We start from the raw sequence: 22,166 nt of genomic DNA on the forward strand, positions 1-22,166 counted from the left end.
GGATGTTAAAAAAAACGGCGGCGTACTGTGTCATTTCAGATATGAGGCGCACATTAGTGCTTTCACAGCAGAAGACTGTATGTCAGACAAACAAACACGTATGAGTGCAGCATAAACAATGCGGTCAAACTCATATTGATATTTATCCTGCATATCTGTGATAATTGCAGGCAGGGTGGAGTATCACAGGGTTGTTATATAGGGCAAGAAAAAGCCAATTAATTCCATTGTATAGCCAGCAGGTGGCACTGCCATCTCTTGTCTCGTGTATTTCAAACACCTGCAGCGCCTTCTGAGTCGCCAGCTCTTGAAGTTTGTTAGGATGGTGGTGATACAGATAGTTTAATATTCTTTTGGTCAGTGGACTACAGTCATTAAATGTGCCTCAGCTGGCAGAATTGTACCGACACACTGACGATCAAGCTGTTCTAAAGAACTGATGGACTGACATACACATATGAGGCAAAAACATTTAAGGGTCAAAGAGAAGATATTTTGAGGAAACTTAAGGTTATTTTTGGAACAAATATAAAGAAATTTACAAATATTTGACTGTATAAACTGAGGCACATAATTTAAATAGAGCAATAAACCGTGTACTCAAAGTTTGTGTTTTAAATGTCTTTTTTATTTTATTTTATAGATATATGTTTTGAGAGATATTCTGTGACTATTTGTTATTGCTGTTGTTGTTATTGTTGTTATGGTTTACCAGCAGTGAGCCGATACCTCTGTGGTGAATCGATTTGCTGGTTTTCGATTGTATTACTCATAAAAGTTTCGGACTCAGGAAATGTTGCATTAGTCAAAAAACAGATGACAACAACAACAACATAGTCTACTTTCTGAAGGCCTTGCCCTGTCGGTGGTTTCGTTCGACACTGACGTAGAGCGGAAACCTTTTTGGGGAGTGTTTTTGGTTAGCCACGCCCCATTTCAGCCTCTGCCAATCAGGAGGAGCACAGGTAAATACAGATGCGGCAAAACTCGGCTCAGTTGCACAGACCTGTGTGAAACAGCAAGGAGCGTCTTCTGCACCCGTGATGGCAAAACGCGTTGGGAAACAGAAGACCCAGATGCCGACTTGTTATTATGAAGGATACCTGGAAAAGAGATCCTTCAAAGACAAGGTAGGAATCTAGAGAAATATAGAAAGTTTTGTCTTTATTATACAGCCCATTATTAACCATTTCGTCGAGGTAGCTGTATTTCCATGACAAACAAATCAGAATGTCATTTTGAGCACTAAATGTTGTCTGTAGTTATGCTTTTAGTGTAAATTCAAGAGAAGAAATCAGTTTAAAAATAGGCGGCGTTAGGCTTAGAAAACTTTATTGTCATTCTTGTAACACAACGAAACTTTGGCAGTACAATCAAACTTCTCAAATAAGCAGATTTGAATAGAAAAGCTGTATAATTCCACTCATAAAACTTTTTAAAATCAATTATTTGCTGAAAAAACAGTTTCTACTGATTGTGTGTGTGCTGCTCTCTGATGGAGCCTTGCAGTGTAGAAAATGCCTCAGGTTTCTTATATTGCACCTGCAACCTGCTGATTTATTGCATGTTTTCAGACAAGTGATTTTTCCTTCCCCAATACTTAAACTCACTTGTACTTAGTACTGTGAAACTACCGAGTAATTGTTCACTCATTGGCTCATTAACAACCAGTAAGAAGGCTATGATTGGACAATATCTCATATCTTGACATGGACCCTTACTTTGTTTCTTCTGAAGTATTTTCCAGAGTGTAACTAGTCAGACTGCTTTTCTGCTCTTTGAGCAGTAAAGGCAAGTGCACAGAGCAATAAAAGGGAACAAAAAAACTGGCACAGCAGGTTCTTCTGTCAGGCCCCCTGCTTTAGACACAGCGAATCTAAAATCTTTTTTGTGCCAAATCTGTGTGGCCAAGTTCCTTTGGGTGTTTCTATTCCAGTAACATTTGTTTATTAGTTCCAGAAAGGCAGCCTCACCATTAGGAATGAGGAATAGAATGGCTAAGAAATACAGAGAGAGAGAGAGAGAGAGAGAGATACAGTATTTTGATTTATGGCTCCACCTCAATTATAAATTGTAGTCATCTTATCCTGACTCTGACACATATAAACCATTGTGGCACTGTCCATTTTATGACTCACATTTTATGTTACGTTTCCATGATAACCAGGGACACTTTGACATTCATCATCTGCATAATGGCTCTAAACTCAGCTGGAATCACAGCTTGCATGACTCACCCCAACCTGGATTACATCCTAATGTGCCGTCACCTTAAAAAATGTATAGTTTCCTTCGCGGGGACCTCAGTTTTGGTCGAGGAAGATACCCTGACCTTAAACATCAAACCAGCACATAAGTCAGCCTGAGATTCAGGATAAAACTTTTCAAAAACTAACTTAAAAAAAACACAATTATTGGGCCCTGCATTGTGAGCCAGACCTCCCAAACACAGCACGTAAAAAAGACGACTCCTCTGTGTGCCTTCTCACACTTCTGTTAGGACTTTTGTTAAGGACAGGCATAGAAGATGAAAGGATGTGCTTTGACTGAGAATAGAGTTTTTTCCATTTGTCTTTTGAACAGTGGTAATTGGCCGTGAACACTCCTTTACTTGGAAAGGTGTGCATCTTCACACCGGGACGGAAGATGAGCTCACGATTGCGTGAGAGTGTGACTTCATACTTACATAAGTCTCGCGAGGAATGAGAGTTGGCAGCTCTGAACATTTTGCAGCCCAGTTTTTTTTTTTTCAGAACGTATATGTATGGGCATCCGTTTGTTTTTATAAAACACACAAAGCTGGCTTTGGTCCGAACACAGAACACACAAAGCTCCAGGGCCACAGCTTTTCCAGATCTGCCGGTTCTGCTTGAACCGACTCCAACTATTTGGTGTGGGGATTATCAGAGCCTTGTATATTTAATAGAGACATTCAGTTGACTCAACATCATATGTTTTTGTTTTTCTCTCCGTGCAGGCGTCTCGTAAACTGTGGGCCTGTCTATGTGGAAACACACTCTTCTTCTTCAACGAAAAGAAAGATACAGATGTGAGTTATATCTCCGATTCAGGTTAATAAAAAGGAAATAGTTTGGATACACCAGTTCATTTTGGGACGTCTTGAATCTAACCAACAAGTTTGCTCAATGCAATGAGAGATCCATAACATGGCTGATTCTTTTCATCCAACTGTTTATGCAAAAGTATTTTTAATCCATTTATAAATTTACCAATTGATTTACGAAGTGTCTCTTTGTGTTTATTTTGCAGCTGTATGAACACTTCAATGAAGTCACTTAGTAAATTAGCCTGGTATTTGAGCCAGTGTGTGTGTGTGTGTGTTTCCTCAGTACGCTGAGAAACTGGACCTCTGTGGATTGGTCTCCATCACAGACGACTCCAGTCAAGACAAAAACTTGGACGCAGCCAGGTTCAACCTACTGATGAAGGACGGAAATGTCAAAATCACTGTGAGGGAACAAGTGGAACGTTTTCGAAAATGTGTTTTAGTCTTACCCGTGACAATTTGCCTTTATCTTACAATTTTGTTTTCTTTGATGTTTCTATAGGCGTCGAACGCAGAAGCCCGAGAGCTTTGGAAAGGCTTTATCCTCTCTGTGGCTGAGGTGTGTATTCTCTAATTACCATTTAAAACGTCACTATTAATAGATTTTATTTATTCTGGGAAAAATGTGCCTGTACAGGTGTTTTTAGGTGCTTCCTAAAGGTGTGTCCTCAATAAAAAAGTGGTTTATTGTTTTATTTTTTTCTTATTTATATTCTTGACAGAACAGCAAGTCAGATATCAGATCTGTCCAAGTTGTTTACTATCATGAAGGAGTTTACTGGTTTGTATTTTGAGACTTGTGTACAAAAAACCCCCTGTGTCTCCCTGCAGCTGTACGTGCCATTGTCCCTCAACCTGCTGCCAGGGCAGATCCACATGCTGAGGGATGCCGTGGAAAAGGAGAAAGAAAGGATCAAGAATCTCCCGTCCCCTGCAGCAGAGAAATTCAACCCTTACGTTAGCATCAGACTAGACAGGCCATCGTGAGTATGAACTTTTACTTACGTTTTAAATGCTTCGGCTATGTTGATAATGCTGATTAAAAACAGTGTTTATATCTTTCATTATTATAACTTTATTTGATTTGTTGATTGGAGGTGACATTTTCTTGTGTCCATATCCTCTGCAGTGTTTCTTTAATATCTACGAATTGTATTGAAGTCAACATTTGGACATTTTAAAATTTAAACATAACTGCAGACACATGTGTGTTTTATATCACAACCTACGTAGAACTTCTGCTGTTAAGAACTAAATAGTCTTTATCATTACGATATAGTTGTGATCCTGTCTGGGAGGTTGTGATTTACTGCCACTTACACCAGGACATACGAGGTTGTCTAACAGGCGCCACCGTGTTCTTATCTCACCTCGTTTTGTTCTTCCTGCAGTTGTTTTCATAAAGTGACTCGCCTGGAGGCAGAGTTGCTGCTGGATAGAGAAGCCAAGAGAGGAAACCTGCTGCTGCGGCCGGGGAGTGACGGAAACTTCGCCATCACCACCAGGCAGGACTTTGAAGGGTAAGTGCACAGTCTGAAGCTGCACACACACACACACACACACACACACACACACACACACACACACACACACACACACACACACACACACACACACACACACACACACACACACATACACACTCCATCATAAGCTTCATGCGCACATGATTTTGTCAAAAATAGGTATCTTATCGAATAAACTGTCGGGTTTGGTGTCACATTTGGACAAGCGATTACATGATTATCTGTGAAACAGGCGGAAAATTTTTTTCTTTTAGATCATTTCATTGATTGGTGTGGTGTTGTGACATAAATGTGACATTTCAATAGAATTTCTCTTCCAGATCATGTATAATTGACAACATTTATGTCCCGCTGTTCGTTTTAATCCACCTTCATTCATTTAGTTGGTTTAGATTCATGGAGGGTTTTTTTAAGCCTTCACACAACAGTTTGAATTGTAGTCATTCGAGCCATGTAGAAAATACAGACAAAGGTTTTCCCCTTTAGAATAATGAAGTCTGGACAGAAAATAAGATGTTTGGTCACAGTAGGAGAGGAGGTGCCTATGAAACATAATATTTCAACCATTTGGAACACCTAATGTTGATCATTTAAATTGTAACATTTCATCCTATTATTTTGTTAATGGAACTTGTTCATGGAATAGTGGCTTCAGGGTTGTAATTACTATTTAAACATGGTTACAGTTATCGTGGCCAAGGCTTCATGCTACACGTTTGTTATGCTTAATATATGTGTCATGTATTATACATTCCTGGTTTCTAAATCGTCGTGTCTTTGCTGCTCTGCAGCTCTTTGTTCAGGCATTACCGGGTGACTCGTAAAACCACCGGAGGTTACATCATCGATGTGGACAATCCTGTAAGTATTCAAACTCCGGCCATGTTCAGTGTATTTTAATATGTGCAGCACGGGGCTGTAGCAGCGAACTCTCTCTCCCTACGTCGACTTGGTTGCTTCAACAGTGTGACCAATCAGTGACTCTAAATTGACACAATATGAGTTTGTGATTGTCTCTGTGTTTTTCCTGTGATGATCGGGCAAACTGTCCAGAGCTGCACCTTTCCTTTTGCTTCCAAAACCCCAAGTTGGATGAAGTTGTACAGAACATGGATTTTCACAAAAAAATAATCTTTTCATGGCAATATTCAAATGATCGAAAGCAGACAGGGTCAATTGGCAGCCCGCAGGCTCCATTCTAGTCCTTCTCTATCATTTTTAAGCAATTTCAAAAAATCAATAAAGTATTTGGGAGTTCGCAGGTGATTGTTGCTCAAACCAAACATCTGGTGAAATTACTCTAAGTTACTGTGTTAATTACTTTATTTCTCAGTAAAAGCTAAGTAAATAAGTCCTTTTGCATAGAATGGTCTGCCATAATTCCCATAAGTTCTTTTGCCATTTTTTCAACAGGCACATTATGGCCCTCTGGTTGGCAGGATTAAACTTTTGCGACACTCCCTATACACTACAGTCTGTCAGTTATGATCAAACAACACTTTGAATGGATCTTGTCGTCTTTACCGCTCCTTGACACCTGCCCTGCTCAGATAAGATTAGATAAGAGCACACTTTATTAATACCACATCAATAAATTTGGGAAATTCCAGACATGTGCAGCCCTCACACACACTTTCCAGTAACAGTAACAGTAACAGTAACAATACAGAGACGCACCTACGAGACTGACTCTGTTATTGTTTTTTGGTTTTTTTATAAGTATGAACAAAAACAGATTAACTTTAGTGAATGATCTCCGAGAAAAGGAGGTGGTGGTTGTGGGTAACAGCTGAGCCAGCAGTAAGAATCTCCAACATCACGTTACTTCTTGTGAGCAGAGTGTTATAGAACTTTAATGTGGCTGCTGTTGTTGTGACTCACCTGGGATCTTTGAATTCAGTCACAGTCATTAACTATTGTGCTGCTTGCATGATGAGTCTCATTTAAATTGAATAGTTTACATTGTCCCTGCAAAGACGGCAGTTATACTCACAGTAATGCCTATATTTATATATATATGTATGTTTTATATTTAGATTTTGCATTTTGTAAACAGAACATACAACACAAACATTCCCTCAAATGGTGTCACAATCAGTCAGACAAAGAGATCAAGATGACGATTAATCAATATTAGTAAACGGATTTCAGTGAAGAAACGATTATTCTCTTCAGTCAGTGACCCAAAAAAAGACAAATGAATCCCAAACGTCGACAAATTCTCCATGTGTGTCCCTAATCATTCCTAATCATTTCTCCAGCCCAAGGCTGCTCATTAACTCTTTCTTCCACACTCTAAACAATGGTGGTTCCATATTTTTCCAGCTTCGTTCAATTATTCTCCTTGCATGAAGAGCAAAGTCGATCATTCTTATTTCCTTTGTATTCACTGTTCTTCTAAAATCTTTGGGGTTATATTCCAAGTATATAAATGTTTGGTTTCAGTGGAATATGACTTCAAATCATGCACGATAAACATTTAAGTACTAGAAAATGTGAATCCTGGGACACTCCCATAAACAATGAATGAAAGTTCCCGATTTAAGTTTGTCTCCATGTGTGTCAATTTCTCTCGCTCTTTTTTAAATGGTACACATCAGATATATCCTCCCAGAGGCTGAAAAGTATGTACTTGAAGTTATTTGGCGGGTGATTGTCTCACCAGCTGTTGACTCTAACCTTGTGTGAATATGAGCTTGTGTGTTAGCCCCGGTGACCAGTCCAGGTAGAACTCTGTGTCAGCGGGAAATCAACTCCAGCTCCCCGTGGGTGAAGTGGTTCTGGTAGAATGTTTGTGAGTAAGTGACTGCTGTGTGTGCAGGTGGACTGCCCCACGCTGCACAATGTGATCACCTGTTTGGTCGACAGGACGGATGGAGTTTTGGTCCCCCTCATTGTCGAAGACCAGTACGCCAAGAATATCTGTATGTGCAAAACCTTAAAAAAAAATCCAACCCTCTCTTTACCTCCGGTTTTCTACAACAATTGATCCACGATTCAGGGTTTTTGATTTTAATGACTTGTGTTTACTCTGGACTGTTTCACAGCTTTTATTCGATCTGACAATGAAAACGGAGAGATGAGCTTCCAGCAGGACATCCTGAACACCGTCCCACCAGACGTCCCCCCGAGACCAGGTACAGTGTCACTCAATGCGCACACACACACACACACACACACACACACACACACACACACACACACACACACACACACACACACACACACACACACACACACACACACACACACACACACACACACACACACACACACACACACACACACAGACAACTCATAAGCTCTCCACCCTGTTGGTGACAAGTCAGTAATTTTGAGAGTCTCTTCAGTACAATTGCAAAAGCTAATCTTGTAATTACTCTAAACCGCAGAAACAAACACATTCACTTGGTGTTTTGGTTACTTAACGTGAGAATCTTTTAACAATACGTGGAATTAACAGTTAAACATTGTCTCATAATCTTATTTAGGCCAAGTAATTGTCACTTCCTCAATGAGAAAACCATTTCAAGTGTTTTCATTATTCTAGTATGTCTCTATGAACCTCAAAATTACTGAAACTTTAGAAAGAACATGTTTATACCCCACGGTGAAATGAGACCATCTACCGTTTCAACTATTGTCAACTGGTGATGACGGTTTCAATGTTGTTTTAATCGTCACGAAGTTGAATGACGACAAAGAGGCTACGTTTTCTGAACTTCCCGGAATCTAGCATTTGTCTGTGGCCCTATTACAGCCACATCAGTCACACTCATTTATCAAAAATGAAAAGCGCAAACAGCCATTATCTACAGTGCATTATCAGCGCACGTCACCCGGTCCTGCCTAAAATACTAACATACAAACCAAAAGGCTCTCAAACCACTGGTTTCTTAAGGTGGGGTGACTTTGACTTGAGTCCACTGATCCACACCCTCTCGATTCATCATGATTCGTCAAGCTCACGTTTCGCTCTGGACTCTGGACTTCATTAGAAATGACTCCATGATGACATGCTGACGCACGTAGTCATTAATCGCGGCTCTCAGTGCAATTCAAGCTAGTTTAACTTTCAACTAAGGACATAAATCAATATATCTATTCCAAAATTCTTCACAGCTGGATGTTCCTTTTAGTGATGAGCTATGGGACACATTATTATATTACATATGTAGTCTCTCTTTTTTTTTTTTTTACTGGATCTCTTCCTGTGTGGTAAAAAATGAAAAAAAAAAACCCACACCAAACCATCAAAAAAGAAAATCAATATGTCTATTTTTTTCTTTTACAAAACTGTTTTGTCTTTTTTAATTAATCCTCTCCAGATGTGACAGATTTTCCTCATGTCCATGTGTGTGTTTGTGTCTGAATCTGGATGATTGTCATGAGCTTGCGAGCACAAAAACAACTATCATACCAAAGCTATACATGTTAGACTTTTAATATCAAATTTTTCTTTTTAAAATTAAATGGGAGGCACACTGTTTACACTTTTGCTGCCAGACAGGCATATACAGCAGTGAATAAGTAATTCTTTTTTTAATTTTATATTATATTATATTATATTTTCCCAGATATGCTAAAAGATCCTGAGCCTGAAGAAACACCGGCGAATGAACTGGATTGCAATCTGGATGTGACCTGTGAGTTTCCACCGTCGATCACTCCTGACTTTTAGCCTCTTTCTTGTAAACTGGTGTAACTTCATTTTTCCACAGCCGTAGTTGTTGTTAACCAATGTCTGTGTTCAAACAGTGAAGGAAAAACATACAGCGAAACAAGACTCCTCAGCTATGCAGCCGTCAGGTAATTCCTTCCCTTGTCTCGGCTTTCCAAGTCAGTGGCGCGTAGAAGGACACTCCCTTTACCTACATCATCACTGAAGTCAATGCTCATGTGTGTGTGTGTTGTGTGGCTATAGATAAGAAACCAATAAAGAAGCCCATACTGCCTCCATCTCCGACTCCTCGCAAGTCACAAAACGTGTCCATCTCCACAAACTATGAACCCAGGGTGAAAATCAGCCCAGACTCGAAGAAACAAAGTAAGTCCACATGTGCACATCTTCACCCTCTTTACACAATAATACAGATGATTAATCTCTGCAACGTATGAATGGTTTTATCTGTTGTGTTGCAGTGCCGGCAGCAGCCTTATCAGAACTCAAGCAGAAGCTGGAGCAGAAGGCAAAGTGTCATGAGTGACCTCTACCGGTTGGAGCTTCTCAGAAGTCATAGCTTGGCGTGAAAATGTGTCACTTCAGAATCCTGCAAGACACATCCGCAGAGGGGAGAGGACGAGACAATTACACACAATCACCGTCCGGCTCGGCTCCTCCGTGCCGGTCAGCAGTCAAGTCTCTGTGGAGATTTTACATTCTATCGATTCGCCCGACTTGAATTCATTAATCTTCCCACTGCAGGGCAGAGTGCGCATGGCACATTGTCTTCATCAGTGTTGTTTGTTGTCACCAACTGCCACTTTTAACTTTGCACATTTAAATGGCTGAGCTTGACAGTGAGCTGTGCAGTGGTTAGCGCTGTTGTCTCACAGTGGAAGAAAAGCAGGTTTGACTCCACCGTGGTCATCTTCTCCTCGTGTCTGTGTGGGTTTTCTCTGCTATTCTGGCTTCCTCCCACGAAACAATGACATATCATGGTGCGTGTGCGTGTGCGTGTGTGTGTGAGTGTGAGTAAGAGAGAAATAATCGACTGATGGCCTGTCCAGGGTGAAACATGCCTTTTGCTTAAAGTCAGCTGGAACTGACTCCATCCCTCCACCCTGAAAACTTCAGGCTCTTTATACAATGAAATAAACTTACAATAGAAGAAAACAGACCCAGGTATATAGAAGTATTGTAAATAGTTTTTTCAGTGAACTAAAACTGTTGTCACTTTAAATCAGACACATGTGAACATTTTCTAGTATGTGCTAACGCCGAATGTGATCGGTTACATGAAGTTCGGATTGTCTATTTTACATCATGTTTACTACTACTGCTTTTTTTTTTTTCTTTGTTTTATACTCGCCTTTGACACTTTGTTTTAATACTCCTTGAAACAGACATCCACGAACAGATCGCTCTCAATTGTTTATTACCTCAATGAATGATACGTTATAGTGGAAAAATTGACCTATTTACAATAATCTGTGACATTTTGTCAGCCTTTGAAATAAAGTGAACATAAATCTGAGTTGGACGGGCTTTCTTTTAAAGCAGTGCGGAGCTACAAGTTATTCAGGAAACACACAAAGAGAGAAACGTGGCAAAGCAAGACGGTTACCATGTGTAACGTGGGACACGGATGCTACTCTGAGGTCAGGCAGTTCACACACAAGGATGTCAACAATATAAACTTACTACTTTATTACCATACTTTCTCAATTAAGTGCCTCTCAAAGCTGGCAAACGTTTGTAGTACAATTTGTTAGCTGGAGTTACTGCCTAGCTATTTATTATATTTGGACTGTGGGCAGTCCCACTAACTTATAAAGTCTTTTCTTTGCTGCCGATAAACATGTTATTAGATACAGACGCATAAAAAGAGCAGGGTGCAGTCAGGCAAAACGGAGTACAGAGAATGAGTCATTTCCAAAGTTCTGACAGCCAAATCTGAGCACTTAATCTATTTTCACTACAAGGTGTTAAAAATGGAGTGTTGACATTTCACCACCTTCAACAGTTTACTTGAAACTAATTCTCAGCAGGAAGTTAAGAGGACACTCTTTCTTAAACTTGTGGGCCCAGACTATAAGGTGAAATCCAACCAACACCGTCTGGATTGCATGCCGTGGCAAGAAATCAAATACAACTTATATGTGGTGAACGTCCACTCGTCTGGATTCAGAACTGAACTCAAGTCAGCAGCACTGTCCAGAAGCACATTGTTTTTTTTAGGTTAAATAGGTCAGTTGGCGGGTAGAGACGAGATCGTAACCACCTAACTACATAAATATCAAGTTATACTGACACTGACGGGATACATGAGTGTAAATAGAAACAGGGAGCTATATTCTTGCACTGAACTATTAGTGTCTTGATAAAGACGACTCGATTTGGCCTGTCAGTTTGGAACAGAAGCAGGAAGGCACAGGGAGAAGAGCAGGACGGGACAGATGTGGACCCTGAACCTGCCGCTGGCGGCATGACCGTGAAGGTGATGGTGATGGTGATGAGGGGAGGACAGCGGCCAGCGCTAAGTCGTTGCTCTAGCAGCAGTGGGATCGTGCTGAATGGGTGTGCAGAGAGAGGGAAACTAGAAACACTATGCTTAACGTGTCCCGAGCAAGCGCAACAGCCAGGAGTCACACACTTGAAGAGTTCTGTCACAGAGTAGAGGAGTCACTTATTCCCCGATGCCCTTTTTAAACAAGAGACGCCACTTGTGGAACAGGTAAATCCATCGTACTCCGGTGATGTCACGCTTCTTTAACACGGGGGGGGGGGAATACCACAGCTGGGAGGTTGTTCCCGCTTGTAGCGGCGGGTCGGTTTATGTGAGGCTGGCGTTGGAGCTGCTGGTGCCGCTGTTCTTCCTCTGGCCGCTTTGCACCACGCTGGGCACCTGCAGGCCTGTGACGATGGAGAAACTGCCGTTCCACACCTGCAGGAGGCAGCGCAGGACAGATTAAAAACTCCAACGACACAGAAGAGTGGAGATTATCTGAGATGACAAATGTTCTTGGAAACGGGCTTTTCTCACCATAAAAGCCGGAATAACAGGTTGTTGGAACTTTGTTTTGAAACTGTGCATCAGCTGCTTGGTTTTGGCATTGTAAAAAGACAATGTACCTGGAGAGGAAAAAGAAAAAAAACAAATGTGAGGGAAATTGTGCATGGAAAATTCTTTCTTGACACAATGCTTTACGGCAATGCATCTTACACAACTGTAAAACCTGTTTATTTAGTTTTTTTTAAATGGAAAAAAAATGAAACGGTGCTCCATTTAAACACTAAGGCTACTTATTTTATTTTATTTTGTTAATTAAGTTGAGTGTTTGTTTTTTGTCCTTTGTGACCATCTATTATTATATGATATTAATTGTCTGACACATTCAAGCAAAATCAAACTGTCAACCATATAACAATATATATCAAATATGCTGTAGTAAAGACTTTGGAAACGACACTGCGTTTCATATCTCCAGAGATCTGCCTTCAACCTTTGACCTAGTGATCTGTGCAGTTTTATACTGAAAAAAAAGTCTCCATTTACACAAAAATTTCTAAACACCAACCAATCAGAAATTATCAGCTCAGATTGAATTTAAAGGCATTTCCTAGTTTCCAAACAAAGATAACCACAGAGCACAGAGGAAAGAAGACAAACGTTAATCACTGCAGCTTATTGAGGCTTTCGCTGACTTTTAACTTTATTCAGCAGCAAAGCAAACAACTTCAGGAAACAAACGGTGATTATCCAGAATCCAGGGCTGATCAGCTTACCTTCGTCATAGTTGACATAGACGCCTACACTGCTTGGGATGGGACAGTCGAGGGTACGAGCCTTGTTGTTGTGCTTGGCCGTGAGGCTCTGCTGCAGCCAGTTGTTCAGGTGGATGCACCAGGAGGCGCTGCTTTTACCCAGCTGGTCGAATCGGCCGAGGCTCCGCAGCGCGATGCCGACGGCGAAGGCCTTGCTCTCCTTGTCGAAGCGCACCTCCCAGTACTGCTGACCGGCGTCGATCACGGTGTCGGCTGAACACGAGACATTTCAGGACAAGTTTACAAGTTCTGCTGGTTTCTGGTAACTGGATTCTCAGTTGGGTGAAAGTTGTGCGACCAGTGGTGAGGTGTTCAGTAAACCCATACATACAACAAACACACTCAGACAGAAGGTGTCACACACTGTCACAAGTCTAAGCCAACAGTAACATAACCTTTATTTAGGAGAAACTAAACACTGAACAAGTAGATGGACCGACAGAGACGGGGCGAAGTCTTCAAGCCCACACATCGAGGAACGGTCACATTCGTTTGACGTCAGCGACGTCCACAGTTTGGACAGAGAAGACAGACGGTTTGAGAAAGCAGTAATCTGTGTGAACAGATGATGAGGTTTACATCACAATCTCTCCCTCATTTTGGAATATGTGGTTTGTTTTTTGTTTTTATCTCTGTTCAAGAAATGAATTCTGGGCCCTCTGGCCCAAGAACACAGAAACCATCGGTCACAAGCAGTATTTATTTGGATGACACACCTAAAGATATCCAAGCATGAACAGATGAAGCCACTTGGCTGAAGGGTGAAACTTCTACCGAGATTATTTTGCTTTGAGGCGTCAGTGGTGTCAAACATGTGGGCCAGTGTTGGTTTAAATGACAATAAAACAAGATTACTGAGACTCCCTGGTCACATAATGTCATCTAGTTTTAAAAGTATATCGTTTTGTTTTTTTTGTCTTATTTCATTTGTGTGTTCTTACCCAGCACTGTGTAGGACTCTGCTGTGAACCTGTCTCTGCCAGGCCGGGCTGTTGGCGCTCTCTTTGGAGACATGAGCGCCGACCTGATGACACGGGGGGGGGGGGGCAGAGAGACAAGAGAATCCAGATTATTGAAATCAATCAAAAATTATAGTCAGAGTGAGACCAAAAGCATTAAGGAGGTTTTCTTAAGACTCCAGCTAACGGGGAAAAGAATTTAACACAATGTACATTTGTGCAAACCTGGCTGGGGAGTGCATTGGGGAGTTGGTTCGGTTCTTATCCTTGCGGATGTCCTGTATCTTTCCTCCACTGCTGTCCCACTCCACACTCAGGTCCTCTATCTTCAGGTTTTGGTGGGCTGAGCCAGAGTCCAGCTTGAAGGTGAAAGCTGAAATTTTGTTTTTTTTTTTAAATCAATCCAGTCAGAACTGACACAAAAAACAATATTTGCATTTCAATGAAGGAGAAAAAAAAATCCAGTGTTTGAGCTTCTTACCGTGCGTTTCAAGTGTAACTGGGTCAGAAAAGTCCCCGGCCACAGCCTTGTTGCATGCCTTCACTCTGAACGTCATGTACCGGGTGTCAAAGCGCAGACCTGAGAATTTAAAAAAAAAGAGAGAGCGAGAGAACGTGATCTCTCTTTGATAAGACTTCTATCACAAAATCCAGACATCTGTTGACAGTTTCCCTTCCCACCAGTGAGTGTGTGCTCCATCTCCTTGATCCCCTCCACCACCATCCAGGGGTAGTCCTCCCTGATGCGTGGCGGACCCTCGTGGTTGGTGCGTCGATGTTCAAGTATGTAGTGGTCTATCTTGCTGTCGGGCTCGGATAAGGTCCAAACTATGGCCACCGTGTTGTCGCATACCTGGCACTCCGACACCTGGATCTCTGGAGTGGCAGGAACTGGAACGACAAAGAGCACTCATTACAGATATCAACGATAATCCACTTTCTGGACTGTTACAGTCTCTTTTTACCACAGAAACATGTGATTGAATCAGCCAGTAAAGAAACTGGAGAATTTTACTTAAACTCTTGCTTACCATTACTACAAACAATTTACAAGCTTGGAAGTGATAAAAAATTTAGTTGTTTTAGGTATTTGTAGTTTTCAGTATGTTATTTTACTCAGACTTTAAACCATGTGATGTATTTTGTTACCCGTAGTCAGTAACCATCATTAGATTAAAGCTGTCTAGAAGATGGATGAACTGTCTGATAAATGTTAAAGTTGTATTCATAGATGTCCGCCACTAGGGGGCAAACTCCCCCAGAAAAAAAACAAACAAAAAACCTGAGCTCTATAATGAATCCAAATACTAACTTGAATATAAAGTGGACTGACTCACTGCTTATTGTACACGAGACAACAAACATCACTATTTGTATCAAATCACATTAATTTAGCCGCCGCTGGATGTTCAGTGTTGAACAGATGGCACGCGGTGGCTTCGTGTGAACTATTTAGCTCAGGAAAGGAGTGTGAGAGGAGGCTGAGCTCTCCACCAAAAGCGGAGGCTGTAAAACCACACACACGACGAAAAGAAGTAAGTAAGAAGTATCTGTGGTTTCCCTGCCATGTGTGGCCCCTTTCACCTTGCATCTGAGTCATTAATATGTACAGTAAATAGCAGGAAGTGGAACAATTCAAGGCGACTGAAGCTCGTTTGACACAGAGATTCAGGTCTCATGGGATTGAATTCAACCTAAATGGTGTAGAAAGAATCCTACTTTGTGTGTCTACGTGTTGGTTTTTTTATTTCAGGAGGAAAATCCTACATATCGGTGAATCTTTTCCACATGCATGTTTTTTTTTCAGTAGGTATGAACGTGAACATTGATTGACAAACTATTCCATTGTATTTCTCTTTTTAATTGAGTAAAAATGCAATTTTTTTTACCATCAAATGTGAAGTACTCAGTGGCAGATTGATTTTATGACTGTGAAAAGGTTTTTATATGGTAAAAAAAAAAATCTTCACTCAGTGTTCATTCCTTTTTGAACTGGGATTAAATTGTTAGTTATTAAAGTCAAAACTCATTACAAGTGTGTGCATCACTTCCCTTAACTAGTTTTTGCAAAACTGACACATTATCAGATTTAAGTTGTAACTCTGCATGTTAAAAAGATCACATATTCAAAATACAAAACTTTTACATTTGTAAAGACAACTCCTGGAAAGTTGAGCTCACTTAAAACTCACAGAGTTTCTCAGGAAAGTCTGAGTAACAGCCGAATGGCGCAAAACGGTTCCTGTTGTGCGTGAGAGACCTCTGACCATATATATCTTGAGGTTAACGGATGTTTTTCAACCTTCATTAATCTATAGACATAAGCCTTGAATTCAACCCACTTTTTTTGGTGCGTTTTTTGTTGCACCACTCGCGAGGACAATCTGATACCAAAATATGCAGCTTTGCCTCACATCTCTTTGGGCTAGACCTGCAAAACGATTCAAATAGTTAAACTAAAATACAACTAACCCAATCCACTCTAATCACAATGCTGTTTATTTTTGTATTTTTTCCCCCAAAGTTTCCATAAATGACAACTATAAATCACTTGAATGGCTTATCGTTTACCACTTTAGGACAGTATTCTAAAATACAGTCTATTCAGCCACTCTGTTTTCATAGAGGAAGTCATTACAACTTGCACTGCAGTCCAGGCCAGTTTTTATGCCAAATGTCCTTCCTATTGCAACCGAGACTCAAATACGAGTATCCTACATTCCAGGTCAAGACTTAACCTGAGTCACCGCCTTCAGATCACAGTAAACAAAGGTAAACATATGACTTGTAGGATATGTTTAATAAATTTTTTGCTGAGGACCAAACCTTGTCATGACATTGTATCTGCAGGTCTGCTGTAATTTTGAAACCCTCTTAAAATAGCTATTGAAATTCCAAGACAACAGTCATTCCCAAAGACATGATTTGATTTCATCAGAAAATATGATGAACATGTTGATTATTAGCAGTGAAATTATGTAAAACAATTATATTATTATGAGTAATTGTTAGGATATTTATGTAATGTGATTATCGGGGAAAGTGGTAGGATGAAATAAGTTTTACTTTTTCCTACAAATTTTCAGACATGTTGAATTAGATATATGTGACTGAAGCGACCGATCCAAAATGAGCTGCACCGGTGTAACAGAATACGGGTGAGCACTTGTTTGCCGAGTGTCTTTGTAAGAAAATGGAGCAGACCTGGCAGAAACTTGAGAGCCTGCAACATCTCCCTCTCCTGACTGAAATCCACCATCAAGTGACTCATGTTGTCGCTGGCGTTAGCCTTCAGGGAGAGGCGAAAGGCCGGCGCCATAGTCACGCTGCGGACAAAGAGACACAAAAGAGAAAAGAAGCACACAAACACATGGGCTCGTAACAAATGTGGTCTATTATTCAAGTGAAACAGAGAAGGAGGGCGGGAAAGAAGCACACGGATGATTGCAGTACGTCTCACTAAGGGAACAAGCTACCGACGACTTTTCTGTAGCTGCCGCTGGTCTCATCGCCCTGATCAACAATTAAAATCCAGAGCCGGGGAGGGAGCAGCATTCGTCAACAGGAGGGGCTCACACAGGATGGCACAGACTCACAAACAGCACAGAGTAGAGGTTTCCACAGTGCTTATCATCTATAAAAAAAAATGGGTGTGGAGGCTACATGTGTGAACGCATGCATGCTACAGTACGAGATGGCTCTCTGGTTACAGGACGCTATGGCAAAGGGGAAAGCAATGGATGGCTGAGTACTATACCTATCCTTAATGTCTTTGGCCGCCTGGAGAGGAGAAGCAGAGAGCGACAGCAACAAGGAGAGAGAGAGAGAGAGGAGATACGGAGCGAAGAAAAATCTGAGTTCAAGCTCATCATGTTGTCATTGTACACACAAAAATGTCGCTGATGGTTGTGATCAAACAAGTGCTAGTACGACACCACAAGGAGGAGAGATTAACCCAGAATCATTGCTGTGGTAAAGTTTCAGGCAGGTGGAACTCACTGCTCCTGTCCGTCACGAAATACCAGCAGGAAGGCAATTGATTGGCAGGAAATAACAGCCTCAAATTTACAGTCAGTGTTTGGAACCGGAAATGATGGTGCGGCTCCCCACAGAGCTCTGATTTGAACACAATTAAATCTGTCCACATAATCTGAACCAGAATACATCCAGAGATGATCTGCGCTTATTTCTCAGAGGAGTTTTAAAAGAACCTGCCTGTGCCTGTCTTTAAAGATGCTGAATCGATCTTGCTTTGTAGCAGGAAGTAAAATGGCGGTAGCACCAAATACCAATTTCTCTAATGATGATTCAATTTCCATTAGGTGTAGAAAATAATCCAATAATGCATCATTTAAAAAATAAAAAAAAACACTCACCCTAACCCAAACCCTACACACCAGCCTAAAACTTTAGCGCAGCACTGTATATGCACAGAGAAATTCACCATTAGTCCCCAACAGCTGTTAACAGTGAGCAGGAGGAACAGTGTGGCAGCAGTGCAGCAAAGCTGGGAGCTCCTTCAGATACCTGGGTGAAGCTGTCCGTCTCGGAGGAGCAGAGGGTGTGGTTGGCCAGCTCCAGCAGCTCCTCGGAGCTCTCCAGGGCTTTGGAGCAGGAGCTCAGCTGACTCTGGGAGAGAAACACCAACACACCAGTGAAACTGAAGGCAGCTGCAAACTCTCACACGTTCACCCCGAGCATAATGGCGCCGTTGTGTTCCCCGCGGAACGCTGTGGAGTGAGCGGCATCATTTGAGAGTCATGGTCGGGTCCTGAGGCTGAGTGCGGCACGGCTGTTGACCTGAGATTAATTCCACAGCAGAACATGTTATGCAAGTGTACCTCGGTGTGAACCAATGCTAAAAAAAATGAAGTAAAAAAAAAAAAAGGGGGGGGGGGGGGTTACTTATGATGAGATGTTTAACGACACAAAGCAGGAAATTGGAACAGAAAAATATAAAGGAGATGAAGTCATTGAATAAACCGATTAAATACCATACCAACTTTCAGAGATTTATGTTATGCCTTAAAGACAGTATTCTATGGCATTGCACATTCAAAAACACTAATTGACTTAATGATGGTTACCTTATTTTGTGTGGTAAAAGCTTGTAAATTAATCATATTTTAGTTTCTTATCCTGTATTTATCCTTTGCAAGTCAGTGGTTTTAACCACTTCTATTTAACAATCATTTTTCCACAACGTCCAGAAATGCAGCAATAAAATGACAAGTTACTCACATAAAACCAAATTCTAATATTTTACCTTTTAGCTTTCTTGAAAAAAAAAAAAAAGCTATATCACTCATTTTAATGTGAAAATACATAGAAAAGAAAATCACACTTGCCTCTTAAAGCCTGTGTAAATAAAAGCGTATAAATGTAGAGTCACACTGATTCTGTAGAGCTATTCCTATTTACTTGATATTCTTCAACATGACAACATCTGACTTGTTAATCTTCGAAGTTGTCCACTGCTGAGTACATGATAAGCCTTAATAACTCTGGTGATTTTAACTAGGAGCTACAATGACACCACATTTTTTTCCATTTTCACAAAGGTTGATCCTATGTAAACTGTAAATAAGACCACAATGTGTTGCTGCCATAAAACGCAAAATGAGCTGATCATTTTGATGAAACATTTTCACTTTCAACATCTGATAGTTTTTTCTTTCCATTGTGTTTAAAATACAGTCATGAAATTTGAAAGTTTGTACTTGAGTTTGATATACCATCCAAACTTTTAGAGCTGGGGATTGTACTATAAAAAATTTTTTTGCAGTGATCCAGACACGGCAGAAGCCTTTACCTGCAGCTCATATGTGCGGCTGGCTCGCTCCTGTTTGATACGCGTCACCATGTTGTCCTTCATCTCATCCAGGATGGAGTGCAGCGAGCTGAACTCAGACTCCATGTCCTCCTGCACTCGGTTCGAGTTTGCCTGGAGTCAAAAACACACAAAGTTAAAAAAAAAAAAAAAAAAAAAGACAAAATCTGTGAAGTCTGGATCAAACTCAAGCTCGCCGTGTGAATTTATACCTCCAAGTTCTCCAGGCTCTGTTTGAGGGTGCAGATGAAGTTTGAGATCTCCTCATTTTTGGTGGCCAGTGTGTGGGTGATTTTACGTAGGGACTCCTGACGGAAGAAAAACGACACGTATGACACAAAGATATTCCTTCCCTCCTCGACCCCCTAGACTAAAAAAACCATTGTGTTTAGTTCCCCAGACATCAACCTCATTAATAGGGTTCTCTGTCCCGTCTTCACATGACAAATCCACAGGCGGAATACTGCAGAGGGTTACCAGAACTGCAGTGAAGGTCATCCGTTGGCCCGTCTCAGAGAACACTGCCAGCTCCTGTTGCCTGAGCAAGGCCGCAAAAACATCTCAACCGATCCCTCCCGTCCTGGACAGCAGCTGCCCCAGCCTGATGCCTCTCAGCGAGCAGTTCAAGTCATTACGATGGAGGACCGACAGAGCTACTAACAGCTTTTTATTTGTTGGCCATTGCAAGCCTGAAATTGGAGCAATTACCAATCCAAAAGCAGTGAAATATATGTCGACTGTGAATACGGAAGTTATCATTCCCATTGTTTCATAGCAAATGTAGCATATTCGTTTGTTTTACCTGCAAGTTTGGAGGATATACGTTCAACATGCATGAGCCAATCAGAAGTAACAATCATGTTTAATGTCAGGCAACCTATGCATGACACAATACATGAATTCTTAACCAATTCTTCATTTTGAACACGAGATAATACGAATGACACCAGCATTCTTGCCTCACAGAGAGAATCTTGAAGACTTAATTTAACAAACACACATAACCCAAATAGTTATTAGACAGGTTTTTTCTGATAATTACTTGACCTTAAATCATAGAAAAATCTTGCTAATTAATTTACCCAGCTAGTTGACTAGTCAAGTACTAGTCATAGGAAACTGTTGTGACTTTTTGTCCAAACTGTAATGGAGGTTAAAGACATGTTGGAAGTAAGGACCAAACCCGGCAGGATATTTATCAATAAGTCTAAAGCAGAACAGTTATAAATTGTCACATTTTACACAAATTGAAGAAATCCTACACTGACAAAACAAACCTCAATGTTTAGAATGCCTATTAAATCATGTATTCGCTGCTGGCCATGATTCAGCATGTCTCATTTGGTAAAATGATGATGTAGCCAATATGATCATGTCTGATGGAAGTGTTAGAAATGCTATATAAATTCAAATTAATTACAGCAGAGGCAACTCCCTATGCGTTGCTGTTTTTTCCCCACAGTTTCCTCTGCTTGCTCAAGTGTGATTAATTTTCTCTCCCTAAACACAATATGAATTAAAAGAAGCCCTGTGAAGTGGGAACCTTCAAGCCTCAGATGTGTCACAGATCTGAGAGGAACACGGAGGACACTTCACGGGCGGAAGGATGCGCATGTAGTAATTTAATAATGCAGCACCGCATTCATTAAGCAGCCGGCTTCAAACGGACTGGACACACACTATTGTCCCCGGCCAGACCTCGGGTGGGTCCCCGTCGCTCCACACTGCTCTCATGAGGACCCACAATGAAAAAGCCCCATTCATACCGAGAGGCTGTGTAATGTTTGTTGATGCGAGAGGAGAGCTGCGCCAGGGCCCGCCGTCCGTGACTGTTACACATGACCGCCGTCCATGAAGCGGAGCCGTCGACAAAAACCCCCACGTCCAACTGGACAGAAACTTAATAATTGCAACACCACGACCGAGATGGACACAAGCACCAACCGCATGCACAAACTCCCTGATTACACAGCCGTGCACCCCCCCTCCTTCCTTTGTACGCTACGCCCTGAAACGGCTTCCCCCATCAGAAACACCTGTTCCCCGGCTCCGGCTCATACCTTCTGGTCTTCCATCGTCCCGCAACCGACGCGCCTGCGACGCTACAGCCGTGAACCAACCGCCGCGTCTCCTCCGTCCCCCCGGGTGCTCTCTGGAAAGTTTACTAGTAGGGCAGAGCTGGTGCTGATGCTGCCGGGGTGCAACGCATCTTCGGACGGACACCAACCACCAACGCCTCTGGGCCGGAGAGCGGAGAGCGCAGGCGCCCGAGGAGGATTCTGGGAAATGAAGTCCG

The 22,166-nt window shown here is 41.5% G+C and overlaps 2 protein-coding genes across 2 annotated transcripts; one reads left to right on the forward strand and one right to left on the reverse strand.

Annotated features, from left to right (window-relative positions):
• Positions 1–1,018: 1,018 nt before the first annotated feature.
• On the forward strand, positions 1,019–10,907 carry LOC308137230 (signal-transducing adaptor protein 1-like). Its single transcript, XM_080505836.1, has 13 exons — positions 1,019–1,130; positions 2,978–3,049; positions 3,351–3,470; positions 3,570–3,626; positions 3,899–4,050; positions 4,459–4,587; positions 5,385–5,454; positions 7,415–7,517; positions 7,641–7,730; positions 9,171–9,239; positions 9,352–9,402; positions 9,518–9,640; positions 9,736–10,907. Exons 1-13 carry the CDS (start codon positions 1,044–1,046, stop codon positions 9,798–9,800), a joined length of 1,188 nt encoding a protein of 395 aa, XP_080361962.1. The 5' UTR covers positions 1,019–1,043; the 3' UTR covers positions 9,801–10,907.
• Positions 10,908–12,089: 1,182 nt separating this feature from the next.
• fsd1 (fibronectin type III and SPRY domain containing 1) lies at positions 12,090–21,945 on the reverse strand (the record flags this gene model as incomplete). Its single annotated transcript, XM_080505849.1, has 13 exons — positions 12,090–12,200; positions 12,300–12,388; positions 13,043–13,294; positions 14,023–14,105; positions 14,266–14,413; positions 14,522–14,620; positions 14,722–14,931; positions 17,245–17,366; positions 17,798–17,820; positions 18,568–18,669; positions 19,853–19,984; positions 20,083–20,178; positions 21,931–21,945. 13 exons carry the CDS (start codon positions 21,943–21,945, stop codon positions 12,090–12,092), a joined length of 1,482 nt encoding a protein of 493 aa, XP_080361975.1.
• Between the last annotated feature and the right edge of the window lie 221 nt (positions 21,946–22,166).

Source organism: Blennius ocellaris, assembly GCF_963422515.1.
Source record: "Blennius ocellaris genome assembly, chromosome: 12".
NCBI lineage: Eukaryota > Metazoa > Chordata > Actinopteri > Blenniiformes > Blenniidae > Blennius > Blennius ocellaris.